The sequence below is a fragment of the Metarhizium robertsii genome (genome assembly GCF_000187425.2).
Source record: "Metarhizium robertsii ARSEF 23 chromosome Unknown MAA_Scf_2, whole genome shotgun sequence".
NCBI lineage: Eukaryota > Fungi > Ascomycota > Sordariomycetes > Hypocreales > Clavicipitaceae > Metarhizium > Metarhizium robertsii.
In genome coordinates, this window is record NW_011942160.1 from 3,996,503 (window position 1) to 4,010,973 (window position 14,471).

General features: G+C 47.7%; 3 protein-coding genes across 3 annotated transcripts; 2 read left to right on the top strand and 1 right to left on the bottom strand.

Annotated features, from left to right (window-relative positions):
- Positions 1–398: 398 nt before the first annotated feature.
- On the top strand, positions 399–1,263 carry MAA_10839 (uncharacterized protein; the record flags this gene model as incomplete). The annotated part of the gene is made up of 4 exons (XM_011412758.1): positions 399–562; positions 639–834; positions 890–1,006; positions 1,204–1,263. The coding sequence occupies 4 exons, from the start codon at positions 399–401 to the stop codon at positions 1,261–1,263; spliced, it is 537 nt and encodes a 178-aa protein (XP_011411060.1).
- Positions 1,264–7,338: 6,075 nt separating this feature from the next.
- Positions 7,339–10,774, top strand: MAA_05278 (GPI inositol-deacylase; the record flags this gene model as incomplete). Its single annotated transcript, XM_007823276.1, has 2 exons — positions 7,339–7,866; positions 7,955–10,774. The coding sequence occupies 2 exons, from the start codon at positions 7,339–7,341 to the stop codon at positions 10,772–10,774; spliced, it is 3,348 nt and encodes a 1,115-aa protein (XP_007821467.1).
- A 620-nt stretch (positions 10,775–11,394) lies between these two features.
- Positions 11,395–13,528, bottom strand: MAA_05277 (Major facilitator superfamily domain, general substrate transporter; the record flags this gene model as incomplete). The annotated part of the gene is made up of 4 exons (XM_007823275.2): positions 11,395–11,879; positions 12,117–12,250; positions 12,352–13,289; positions 13,442–13,528. The coding sequence occupies 4 exons, from the start codon at positions 13,526–13,528 to the stop codon at positions 11,395–11,397; spliced, it is 1,644 nt and encodes a 547-aa protein (XP_007821466.2).
- Between the last annotated feature and the right edge of the window lie 943 nt (positions 13,529–14,471).

Here is a 14,471-nt window from a genome sequence, read left to right on the forward strand (position 1 = left end):
CGATAATCGAAAGCCAACCAAATAAGTGCCACAGCGGTGTATTTGGAGAGGTTCTGAATTTCTGAGTCTATACCGAATGATGGCTGGTGGCCCAAGCGGTAGGTTGCTCACCAGTGGGTCGAAGGTCGTCAGCGATTTGGGACTATGTCCGTACTAGTACTACTAGCCCGATGTTGCTGTGCCAACCAAGCTGGCCTTGCGGGAGTTCCAATCACACCCAGATGTACCGTTTTGGAAGGATAATGCTACAGGTAGCCGGAACGAAAGACATCTCCCATTGTCCTGGTGCTCCCGCATTCCAACAACACGTTTCGTTCATGCCACTGTGAGTGTCCATGGTAGAAAGGATCTGGTTTTAGGTTCATTACTACTTTCATTGGCAAATCGGGCTCGACACTATGGGTGGCTCGCAGCCATTCATGTATAACGCCGCATGGCGAAATGACGCGAGGTTTCCCGCAACCACTTTTGATCCTAAGGCTGTGACGCGGGCCAGCTGGGAGCCAAAGCCTAGGAAACCGCCTCCAACAGGCCCTCTCATCTCATTCGACCGACACCCTGAGTATGTACTGATCAATCTCATGCAGAATGATGAACAGATGGGATAAGTCTCTTGTCACCCTGCTAATACATGCCAGTGCCCATATGGTCGTTTCACACCGAAATAATCCATACTTGCCACTTGGACAGCGAATGAAGAAATGGATCAAGGGATTACGGAATGTTCAGTTTTTGATTCGTGTTTTGGAAATTAATGCAGCCATTGGTTCCCTCGTCCTACTCATTCTCATTACAAACATTGACGAGGCCACAGGGTGGATTATGAGAATTTCGGTACGTCGTATGCAACAGGATATTGAAAATAGAATGGAATTGACAGTACTTTTAGCCCGGTGTCGCCATCGCTCAGTGTTCATACGCGATATATCACCTATCTCGGAACGCCTCTGGTCGTACCCCAGGCTCCTCAGCTGCCTATCACGTCTTTGCTGCCACCTCCGATCTGGTATTCATATCTTTATATGCATTCGGGGCGTTTTCCACCCATAAAAACGCGCAAACTTGGGCCACTAGGCTCAGTGACCAAGAGATCATGAAGTACTTTGTGCCCGCAGTGTACTACATGACGATTGGAGCAGGAGGCTTGCATTTCATATCACTCTTGATCTCTTTGTGGCTTGGAATGATGTTCCGTAGAATTAGCCTAATGCCGCCGGATATGAACCCGCTCGAGGATCATCTGACAGCGAGGCCATTCCATAAAAGGAGCAAGTCCTCCATCACGACCGGAAGCAGCCTAGAGGGAGGAAACAGGCTTTCTACCACAATAAGCTTACCGGACGGGGCGGCTTCAGAATCGTGTGGGAATCAACGGCCAGCTGCTGTGCCATTTCTTCATACAAGAGCGGGTTCCAGCTACTCTATCTCGAGTAGGGGCTCACAGGCCGATCTTCCAAACAGGATGTATCAACTTGCTCCCAGCAACCATCCGCGAAATTCGCCTTATTCATCTTCCGAAAAACAATGTTCAGCGCCACGACCATCGCAGCTTGGCCGCTATTCCTCCATTCCTGCTCCAGATGCCCAATCATTAAGAATGGGTTCAGCGAGTAGCAATCAAAATAAGGGCCGACGTGGAAAATCCACTGAAAGTTGGATGCTGACTGATTTTTTTATTCCGAGAACTGACCAGCGCAATTGCAGTGGCACTATCGTGCCAACTTCTAGTCGCGCAGTTCGGGACGGCAAATCATATGCTGCATTGGTTCCGGCATTCCATGAAGCCGATTCAGCAGAATCAGACCACGACGATAAAAACGATGTGACATATAACAGTCCAGAACCATTGGTCTCTCCTGAAACACATCCAAACCCACTTGCGTCACATCCAACAGCTCTACATAAGAGCAATAATTTCATGGCCACAAGATCGAATCAAGACCGTGACAACTATCCACGCGAGGACTTTACATTGCTCTCAGAATTAAGTAGCAATTTGAGGAAGGTAAACAATAGCCAAGACATCACGGACCGAGAACCCGAAGTGGGAAGGCCGTGGAAACGCCAACGAGACAGCTCCATTCAGCTAGATGACGGGTTTTACTCCAAGCCGTATGGCCAGTTGAGAAGTTCAACCCCACCAATCTTTATCGGAAGTGACCGAAAGTTGTCTTCTGGGGTTGACTATGGATTAAGGTATAGCGGTGGGATGTCAGGAAGGCGTAATGTGAGCGGCAAAGTAACCGAAGAAGGTCGAGGATTCCGGTAAGCTGGAGGCACAGAACTAGAAAGCTCCACAGAGGTCAAAAGGAGTAGGAGCTCATTGCAACACGAACCCTTATCTTGGAAATTATATGGCGTACGCACACAAGAACTTACACTGCAAGGCCGGGATAATGCTTGAGGGATGGACATGTGGCGTAGGCTGGTGGTATTGGGAATTGCGCATTTAGTTTTTTTTTTTTTTTGAATACGATCGTTACTTTGTTACTTGGGTGGGACACTGAATGGAGGCCGCTGCCAGTCAATTATCCATACTGTATGCGAGCCATGATTCTGTTGTAGAATTACCATGCAAATCAGCCACCCACTTTGCCTTGTCCCAGGCCAGCAGAGAGCAAAGATGACGCATTGTCGGCCGCCCATGCGGGCAATTCCACGGCTTATCTAGTTCACCCATGTGCCTTACCAGCGAGTACATTTGGCTTGTAGTCAAGGGTTTACCGATCATGATACTGCTCCGACATGCCCTCATTGCGAACATTTTACGCACTCTCGACGGCCTGGGGATGTGCCGTGAACCAGATGACTCCTCAGCAAGCAATGTGATCAGTTCCTCCAAATCGTTAAGTGTAAAGGTCACTTCACGGCTCAAGGGTAATGCCAAGAGCTGGCAACGCGCCCCAACCGGCGAGCCTCCTGTGGAATCCACCTGGATTTTGAAACCATTGGCTTCTAAGGCTGGTAGATTCCCAAGAACAATTTCTTCCTCCAGGGCCGTCAGCTGGAGTGCTTTGGGGTAGACAAGTCGCTGTGACTGAATAACAGTATTCACTTGTAGTCGTTCAAAGTTGAATTTTTCGTCCGAAGCATGTTGATCTATTATAAAGAGCTCATCCGCGTCATCAGCCTCATGGCATGTATGCCGGTGTGATTTGGGACGCACTGCGATGATGAACCCTAAATTAAATTGACCGACCACTCTCATCTTCGAGAAGTCATCTTTTGCTATAATAAGGGGGAGCTTTGATTCGGCGTCAGATGCAGTGATGTCTGCTACCCTCTCCTCAACTGGACCTGAAATGTTTCGGACTGAGTAGGCCAACCATGAGCTGGAGAGGGACGCTAGTGTGGCTTCAGTTGCTCGTATTATCTGTGAATGTTGAGCTGTTCCAAACTTCTTGCGTAGTCCGTCTCCCAGAGCTCTGGTTCTACGAGCTGCCGAACTATTCGCATGAGGCCTTCTGTTGGTATCTCCTTGAGCGACATTATCTTCATCGTTTGAGTCAGATATGGATCGGCCAATGTGCTCGTCTTCTTCAATTTGTGGTTGGTTAGAATGTGGCGTCACACATCTGGCGCCCCCTAAGTTCTCCATATTATCTTTTGCCATTCCCTTGGGATGAAGAGTCGCTGCTTCCGATAGCTGGGCCTTCGTATTAGAGGAAGAAAGCTTGTCGTCAAGGATAGTATCTCCAGTACTTTCCGGGTCAGATGAACAACCCGAACAGCTATGCTGAGCGTTTCTCTCTTGAAATTCGCTGAAACTGCAAACTTTTCCAGTGTGCCCTGAATTGGGAAGATGAGAAGAGTGCGAGTTCTCTGAAGTTTGCGGTACCGCTCCCTTGTGTGGCTTCTTCTTCTGGATAAGCAGTACAGTATCACCATGTCCAATTGTTTGAACTAAAGCCGTTGATGGCCCACTAGAGATGGCATTCCAAGAGAACGCCGTTGGACTTCTCGAATCCGATACGGCTTCACTAGGCTTGTGGGAATTGGTTCCGTGGTCTACCACTGTTGTATTCCTTGGTGCCGTATCAGCGATAGGATCCACGCGCCTCAAGGATTGGCTTTGTGGGGTCTGTTCTGTATCTGAGTCGGTTAATGCTGTCGTCTGACTCGAGGCAAATAAACTCAAGCTAGGCCGGTTCTGTTTGACATGCGTATTTTGGCTAGTTCTGTATCTGAGTCGGTTAATGCTGTCGTCTGACTCGAGGCAAATAAACTCAAGCTAGGCCGGTTCTGTTTGACATGCGTATTTTGGCTAGCAGAGTTTGAAATCGGTGGTCGGTTTGCATCACACCCAAACCACTTTGTGAGAGATTCTGGTGCGATTTTGGCCCCTTCCCTTCCTCCTGAGGCAATCTTCTCCTCCCGCATTGCCAATTGCGATGACTTCCCTTTAACAAAGCCAGTGCTAGATGGAGACCCCCCATCTGGTTCACTATGTGAAGTCGCGGAGAGCTCAGATTCGGAAGTATAAGGCGGGTTTTCTCTAATCAAAGGTATTGACCGCCTATCAGCATCGACGGAAGCTGGACAACTCGGGGTCTCTGTAATGAGGACCTGAGTTGTAGGTAGTTGATAGTCATGACTGTCGAACAATCTGATCAAAGATGAACGAAGACGATCGAGCAACAAGCTTTGATCATGAAGAAGAATGCTCCGTTTGTCAGGACTGACATTCACATCATACATTTTTGTATCGAGCTGAACATCGGCGAATATGAATGGCGACTGAGAGATGTTGTAAGCCTTATAAACTTCGTTGAATGTCTTAGCAAATTGTGGCAGCCCACATGGTCTTCCATTCACAAAAAACATTTGCCGATCTGGGGCTTGCCTGCCGTCTCCATGAACTGGACGCGAAACATGGCCCAGGATGCGCACTTGCTTGGACTCTTGATCAGTCCGTAAGTCCGGACCGACATTTGATGGATGCATTTCTAGCAGCAGATCCAGAGAAACCAGGGTAGACATTGCTTTGGAGCCGAATATATTGATTATATTTTCGCGAGTGGTGGGGTTACTCTTGGTGGAAAATAGGATGATGCGCTTTCCCTTGGTAGGCTGCTGTGATACAGAAAATTTGAGATTGGTCTGGACGCAAGCATATTGATTAAGCAAGGCAATGACCTTATGCCATTCTCTTTTTATATTGCGCTCTAGCTCCCGGCGACGCACTGGCAAATTATGGAACAACTTTTCAACCGATACAGTAGTTCCTCTCTGGGATGCCACCATTGTTGTGCTTGCGAGTTTGCCCGAGATTTCGAAGCCAAGTTTGCAACCCCTCGGAACCTCAGATTCAAGGCAAGTGGTGATGGTTACAGACGATAGAGCACATAAAGATGCCAGAGCTTCTCCTCGGAATCCGAAAGTCCTCAAGGACGCGATATCGGAGTATGACGATAGTTTCGAAGTATGGTGCTTCAAGGCAATGGAAGGATAGTTGGCAGGGCAGATGCCCGAGCCATTGTCTTGTACTTCAATCAAGTCCAGGCCTTGATTTTTGAAGCGCACATCTGAAGTTTCGAGATTGTTTGGTCAGCATAGCGTCGTTGTATATTTTCGTACTGTATTGGGGCTACATGACCAAGGATGAATCCCCTTAGAAGTGCGGGTGGCCGCCATATAACAATATGCATACCTATAATGGTGGCACCAGCATCAATGCTGTTCTCTACTAGCTCCTTCACGACAGAGCATAGGTCTACAATGACCTGACCAGACTGTATCAGATGGATCTAAAGATGTGAGCGATGAGTAAAAGTCAGTCTCACGTCGTTGGACCTCCCAAAAAGAAGAAAAAGAGAAAAAAATAAAAGGGAAGGCAAGGCAAAAAAAGGAGAGGATGATAGATCCCTCGGCGTGGGTTCAGAACTGCTCACACTTCGTCCTTCTATAGGCTTGATTGTAGCTGCCATTGCTCACAAGCTTTCCGAACCTGACAGAATCTTGGTTGAATGTGAATGTGAAAGTGCCATGGAGCTGTAAGCTACTGCACTTCGTAGAACTGAATTAAACACAGGGAAATAATGCAAATCGAAATGAGAAGGCCTGGTGTTTGTGATGCCGAAAATGCATGAAGCATTGACGAAGATGGTTGTGACTTCTCCCAGTAACTTGTTGTTGATGTGTCTGACTTGAGTACGCGTTGGCCATTGATAGGTGGGATATGCTGGCGCCCCACAAAATCCAAACCAAGCGATGTGGTGTATATTTGGCAGGCTCCGTGGGAGAATCAATCGCGTCTACGGAGTATAATCCATCACAACTTCCCTACCTACTTAAGTACTTACCTACCTAGGTAGCTAGGAGGCACAAGGGTGTTTTGGTGGCCGCCGCTAACCATTAGCTATAATAAGATAGTCCGTTAAAATTTTTTTATTTAAAACATGAGCCTTTTACGGAGTAATAGCTCGTGATATTTCAGGACCCGTCTGCCTTGTATGATAGCTGTACTGTCACCAGAACCAGGGGCCGCGCGCGTAGGTACTTACCTACTTCTTAGTAGGTACCTACCTAGGTACCCACCTAGGTAGGTAGGCAGGTACAGTACTACGCGCGGGCCCTGGTTTTGGTGACAGCACAACTATCACAAGATAGCGTAAAAGTCTGATAAATTAAATTAAAATACTTATAAGCTGTCTTGTAATAGTTGATAAGCCAGGAGACTGTTGCCAGAAACAGGCGCCGCGCGCGTAATAGTACCTAAGTTAAGTAGGTAGGTACTTATCTGCCTAGTAGTGGTCTGGTAGGGAGAACGCACCCACCAGACATTATTGCTCAGGTCCATGTCTGGTCGAGTCCGGTCAAGTCTTCCTAAGTACCTAGGTACCTAGGTAGTTTAGTAGTCAAGTCACCTGGTCCATGTCTAGTCTGGTGTGTGTTCTGGCTCAGGATCAACCGGTCTGATCCACCAAACTCTGCGCAGCCCGCCCTGTAATATTATTGACTCCGTACGTGACTTGCACTGCTCTCCGTCCTTCATCCACCGCGTGCAGCTCTCCCGTCCCTAATTCATCCAGAGTCCATTCAACCCACCCACGTTACGACGTTTTGGCTCAAGGACGGCATGCCTCGCCATCCCTTTCACTCCCGCGACGACGACCACAGTAACAATACTCCTCTGTATACTCGTCGTTCGCTTTTGTAATATTACGGCTCGCACTACCCTCGTTATCAGTCTCCGGCACCGTTAGCTCTGTCTGCTCTGCGCGCTAAAGTTGGGCGTTCTGCCCAAGCTGCCGTTCATTTTGTGCATCCCTCGCGCATCCTTTCCCGATTGCCGCTCGTTCTTCTCTCAGCGCCCACGCCTGTTCAGAGACCACCTCCATGACCAACCGCTCTCCCGATCCGACCGATGATGGTGACGAACAGTCTTGCAATCCCGATGTAGCCGATACCGAAGCCATGGCCTGCCGCCCGCAATCAAGATCACGTTCAGCCAGTAGGACAGGCAATGACCCAGGTGAATTTGATTGGAAGCGCAGCAATATCCGTAACGGACATGCGAAGATGCCCTCACCAGTCACACCGCCAAGCCTGTCCCGCCCGTTTATGCCGGCCGCTACGACCATGGCTCTGCGGAAGTCATCGCCTGGGCTGTCAGGACCTAAAGGAAGTCGACGCAACGGCACTGTCTCCATTCTTGTTCTTTTTACGGCTGGTATTGGCATCATACTCCTGGCCGCTATATTGAAGTCTCTCATTAGCTATCAAATTGAGCCCAAGGGATGCCGCATGTCCTATATGCGACCTTCGTATATCCATTTTACCGATTTCGATACGGAACATACTCGTTTTGCGACCAAATACTCCTTGTTTCTTTACCGCGAACAAGGGGTAGACGATGAAGCCAAGGTGAGAAATAAAAACAAACTTGCAGTTGATGGAGTCAAATGCCTATGGTACTGATAAGGCTCGACGTGTTAACCCTTTTACACTGCAGTTACGTGGCATACCGGTACTCTTTATACCCGGCAATGCTGGTAGTTACAAACAGGTTCGACCAATTGCAGCAGAAGCAGCAACGTACTTCTATGACACCCTGCAACACGATGGAGGCTCGGTGGATTCGGGAGTGCGAAATTTGGACTTCTTCACCGTCGATTTTAATGAAGATATTACCGCCTTCCATGGCCAGACCTTGCTTGACCAGGCAGAGTATCTCAATGAAGCAATCCGATACATTCTGTCTCTCTACTCGGATCCTCAGCGAACCACTCGTGACTCTCACCTACCCGATCCAACCTCGGTCGTGATTCTTGGTCACTCAATGGGTGGTGTCGTTGCTCGTGCAATGCTCGTGCAGTCAAATTACCAAGCTAATTCCATCAACACAATAATCACCATGTCTGCTCCTCATTCTCGGCCACCAGTTACCTTCGATGGTCAAATTGTGCAAATTTACGACGAGATCAATGCCTACTGGAGAGACGCATACGCACAGAAATGGGCCAATAACAATCCGTTGTGGCATGTCACCCTCATTTCTATTGCAGGAGGAACTTTGGACACGGTTGTACCTTCGGACTATGCAAGTGTGGAGCCTCTAGTTCCGGAAACTCACGGTTTCACTGTCTTTACCACTGGAATCCCGACTGTTTGGACGAGCATGGATCATCAAGCCATCCTTTGGTGCGACCAATTCCGCAAAGTTGTAGCCAAAGCGTTATATGATGTTGTCGATTCAAATCGCGCCTCACAGACCAAACCTCGAGCCCAGAGAATGCGACTCTTCAGACGACGATTCTTATCCGGTCTAGAAGCGGCTACAGAAAAAACGATAGCCTCGAAGGATGAAATCGTTCAGCTTGCCCTAGACGATGAGTCAAGCCGCATTGTCCCAGTGGGCGATCGTTTGATTCTAGACCGCCTGGGAAACCAACGTGATCCAGTAGTTCATCTCTTGCCTATTCCTCCCCAGGAGACGTCCGTTCCTAAACGGTTTTCGCTATTGACAGACTCTCCACTAGTGGATGCAAAGGAGAACGGGCCGCTTGAAGTGCTTGTCTGTACTGTTTCTCCCGGGGAGGTTGACTCAGCTACTATACACAACTCATATTCGGCGACTATACCGGGAGGTAGCCAGGCAAGACTCGCTTGCAAGAGCACATCTTCTGATGTCATTCTCCTACCAGCTTCCACAGCATCGACTCAGTATCCATTCTATCTCGAAGGGGAAAACCCAATCCGCCCATTTTCGTATCTTCAATACGATTTAGAGGACTTGTCGGAATATAATTTCATCGCTGTCGTAGATAGAGCCACCTCACAAACAGCAGGCTTTGTCATCAGTGAATTCAGCGACCGGGACGATATCCAGAGAGACTTTCCGACGAGCTTTTCGCATATCGCAATGTTTGGCTTGTCATTCTCCTTACCATCGGATCGACCAATGGCAGCTGAAGTACAATTTCCGGCCTTAACCTCAAGTCTCCTTGCATTTCACTTAGACCTGTCCCAGCATCAATGTCAGAGCACGCGCCACCTCTTCACACCAATGGTCAGGCAGTATTTGGACAAGCCTTATGAATCAAAGTACTTTGTCAATGCAAAACGTGCACACATTAGTTTGCATGGAATTGCACCCTACGTACCTCCACCGCTGGAACTTAAGAGTACCAACAGCGGTCTGGGGTTTCAAATCTGGGCAGACCCGTCATGCGGTATACTAGAGGCCAAGCTGCGTATTGATCTGCTAGGAAGTCTGGGGAAACTGTATATGCGTTACAGGACAGTTTTTGCAGCATTTCCGCTGCTCATTGTGACCCTGGTCCTGAGGAAGCAATTTCGTGCCTATGATCAAACAGGTATCTTCATTCCATTCTCGGAAGCATTGGATCTCTCTCTCCGGCGATCAATCCCTCTGCTTCTCGTCTCTTTGACTCTCCTTGCAGTCTCACCAGAAGGCACTTCGAGGGTCATCCCTAACTTGATATGGAGCAAGCGACACTTGAATGCATTTCATAGGAACGAGCTTCTTATTGGCACCGAAAATCCTTCATTTTGCTTGCTTGTTCCCCTCATCGGACTTGTCTGCATCGGGGTATGTGCTGTATTACACTACGTTGTGCTTGCTCTCACACGATCACTTGGCATCTTATACGCCTTCTTCAGCAATGCTCCTACAACAGAAACAGCCAGCCACAAAAGAATTGCGTCGCAGGCCTTGGTGCCCTCAACACCGAGACGGCGAATGGTTTCTACAGTTGTTCTCCTATTTCTTGTCTCAACTTTTATCCCTTATCAGTTTGCGTATCTTGTTGCGTGCCTTGTTCAGTTGTTCACAACTGTTCGCGCCCACCGGATTTCAAACATAGCTGATTCAACGTCGAATGCGAATTACTACCGCTATGTACACTCTATACTGCTTCTAATGATCTGGGTCTTGCCAATCAACCTACCAATCCTCGCCGTTTGGATACGGAATCTTGCGGTGCATTGGCTCACGCCTTTTTCCTCACACCACAATGTCCTGTCCATTATGCCTTTCATTTTGCTGGTAGAAAACTTGACCACTGGTAGAATGGTACCGCAGGTTACAAGCCGGTTGCGGCATGTTACGAGTGTCCTTCTGTTCGGCACCGCATTTTGCGCTGCTGTGTATGGCGTTTCACACGCCTATATGCTACACTACTTGGTTAATATCATTGCTGCATGGTTGGTTATTTTGCACTCTACAGCAGATTCTTGGTCTATTGCCGGGTTTGGCGCAATGTTTGAAGGGGGTACGGACGAAAGCCGAAATCGAAGAAAGACCCCGTAGGCGTCAAGTTACGACTGCATCAATTAGGGAGATTCGCTGCACTATCACAGTTCCTCGGCACTTTTTTCCTGCGAAATCGAGTGTAGAGTTGAACCTGAACTTGGATACCTAATCCTCCATGCATCTTACCCCTTCTTCATTGACAGCTAGGAGGGGCTCCACGAGGTCTGCAACACCACGACACATTGAAGCAACCGTTTTGCCTTAATTACTTAATTTAGTTACCCGAGTTTCTTCCGAGCTCCTCCCGCTCTTCCTGCTTCCCTTAGTCCTTCTACATATTATCAGCATATTCTCGGAAGAGTAACTACTGGCACAGGAGAGCCTTTCGCTTTGCTGCTACAATTACACACTTAGGTCTCTGTTTTATCTACATTACGCATTGCTAGGCGTTTTTTTCCCTGGGTACATTGGAGGAATGAATTCATATTTCTGTCGCCTGTAAGGTTATCGGGTTGGATACCAGGTGATAACTTTGGTCGGTAATTGTCTCTAGGTAGTTGGCGGTAGAGACATAAATAATGAACTGTATAAATCCTTGAAGCATGTATTACATTGTACCAAATTGTTTGTTCTCCGCATGCAGAAATCCTCTCTGAAGAGGAATCAAAGTACTAACTTCAATCCTCTGTGTTGGTTTTTCTTTTTACACTAGCTACTTCGATGCCGCGTTCATGCTGCACTGTCCGAAGAGTGAAGACAATTCCGAGGAGACAAGCAATCAGAGTCACCCAATATGCCGCACGATAGCATTCCAGGCCATCGTGACAAGAACGCTCTCCACTGGGGTCGAAAACACTATGAGAATCCAACACCAAACCGTAGAAAAGATTGAATATGTTTGAAGAAATGACCGGCGCCAGAGTCATGAAGCCCCAATTCTGGCTTAGACCACGAATCCCAAAAGCTTCGGTGACGAGAGATGGAAATACTCCAAAGAGAAACCCGTATCCAAGTCCAGAAAGTCCTGACACAAAGCCTAGCAGGCGGGGATTTTCGATGATCAATGCACAAACTTGAGCCACGAGAAACACGATGGATGCCACAAAGAGACACCAGATGCGGCTGGCATGAAGGGATTTAACCAAAAAGTCTGACCCAACACCTGAAGCGAAATGCATTAGTAAATACTTCTTTACATGGTATTTTGCTCTTGACGAACTCAGGTAGAACAAGTGACCAGGGATGTGGCTGAAGGTTAGGGATGTGTAAGTGCAAGATTAGGCAGCTGCTCAAAAGGTAGTAAAATAAGAGAGTAGTTGAAAATTCCACATTGATCATTAGCAGCATGGTTGGTTGGACAATCAAAACGACCTGCGCAATCATTCATGGTGAGACTTACCACTGAGAAGCCGGCCCACAAAACTGCAGACAGACAATATAGACACATGCATTTGTTGGCGATGGACAAGGAAGTCTTCTGTCACCGATCCGTCGTACCGCTTCCATAGCGCATTTACATCATTTCCAATATTGCTAGGAATAATCAGCCCAGAACAAGCATGTTGAAAGGTCAAACCAAAACCCAGAGAAGGAGAAGGAAGACAGTGGCAAGAAGGCTGAACAGCGAAACTTACTTAATGGTCATAAGCCCAACGCCTGACAGAATAGCCATGATGGTGAACAAGAGCCAAAAAGACTGACTGCGAAGGAGACTGAAGCCGCGTATATCTATTCGATGAGATCGATCCGTATCAACACTACTCGCCACTACATTCTCTACTAGCTCTGGGGTTGTCGACGACATCAAAGACGAGGTCTCATCCACAGCATCTTCTTCAATATCATTATTGACAGGTTTGCTGCTCCAGCTAGGATTATTGGACGGGGTATTTGGGCCAGAGAGCACGGGCGATGAGGCCATGTGCGTGTTTGTGGAGTCTGTATTCGACGTACCAGGTTCTTCAGAATGGCGAATACCATGAGGAGTGGATTGGCTGTATGATTGCCGAAGATGAGCGGACAAAGGGGGTGAGCGACGTCCCTCTTCGTGGCAGATAGCACGGTAGTTCGAATGCGGGTACACCTTCAAAAAGAAGAAGCCTACGAAAGTCAAGCCAACTGTTCCGAAAGAAAGCAGCTTAAGGAAGGCGCTAGGATCGCCAGGGAACAGAACAGACCCGATAAATGAGAAGAAGAAGGCGCTGAGGCCAAACGCCGCCAGCGGAAATGCTGTTGCCGTACCTCGGTGACCTGGCCAGTTGAGTGCCGACGTCTTGACAGCCGCGGCAAATGCCATACAACTACCAAGGCCGGTTAGGAAGGAAAAGAAGCAAAGAGCTACAACGGATCCATATGCTTTGTCGTAGGCCATGTGCAAGGGGAAGTATCCCGCAACAAGGAGAAAGGCGCCAATGAGAACAAAAGGCCGAGGGCCACGTCTGTCGACAAACATGCCTACGGGAACACCAAGCGAATACATGCCTAGGTTCCCGAATTGGCCGATGAGATTGCTCTGAGTAGCTGATAACTTGAGCCTCTCAGCAAACTGCGGAGCCCATGCCGAATAGACGTACTGGAGATAAGGCGTGTTAGCTCATGGTAGAATGAGAGAATAGAATATCAACCATTTTGGGGGCATGCTCGGCGTGACTACAGCAGTAGCGAACATGCAGTAGTCTCGTCCAAGTTGGGAGAATTCCAAAGATAAGTAGATGCAACACTTACGTTTGTTCCACAAGCCAGGGAGATGATTGTAGCAGCCACGCTCGCAACCAGGCGAGCTCGCCGCATTTGTTGATTTTGTTGACCCATGGCTGGTAGGCAGCGGCGTGAGAGATCACAAGCCGCGGTTCAGCCAGCCGAAATGAGAGGATTCAGACAGTGATGTGGTCGATATTTTCGAGACGAGAACCGACGCATCAGACGTTTGTGAGGGAAGCAAGGCCTACAAGACGAATAGCCGCAGCTTGCTGCGGTAAGGATTTCCCGGCAGAGGTCTGTCTGGTTGGTCAAACCAGCACAGGCTATCAGCAAAGGTGTTTGGGGCTATGATGTCCGAGGTTGAAAAAGAAAACGGGTACGGAGCAGACGGAAGGTAGACGGAGGCGGATGGGGGTGTTATTAACGGTCCCAAGTCAAAGGTGGCACTTGCACTGGAAGTACCTTTTAAGTAAGTAATAAGTACTTAAAAAGGATAAAAAATATATTAATTATTATTATTAACTCTCTATTACAATGAAATAACTTTTAAAGTCTTTTAAAATCTAATTATTATTTTGGTTTTATTTAAAAATAATTATATTACTTTTAAAAATAAAAACTATACGCCTAAATACTTAGTTAGTACTTACGCAGTACTTATGTAGGTACCTGGTAGTTTAAAACGTGCCGATACCATGCCGATGCAGCGGTGGGTAGGGGATAAGATGTCGCGTGGGGGGAGGTTAAGATAGTCGACCTAAAAGAAACTACCAGACTACTTACAGTAAGTACCTACCTAGGTATATAGGTACCTACCTAGGTACTTAATTACTTAAGTAAGTACCTGGTAGGTATATTATACGTACCTTACATGTAATAATAGACCAATATGCTTTATTCTTTTGTATTACCAGTAACTGAACTGCAGAGTGCTGCTCCGAATATCTAATAGACCACCGAGCACAATCGCCGTCTTGCTTGTCTTATATGTATGGTAGACTTTTACAAGATTTTAATGTCCTGATACTTCCAAGTTGTTACGACCCAGTCATAT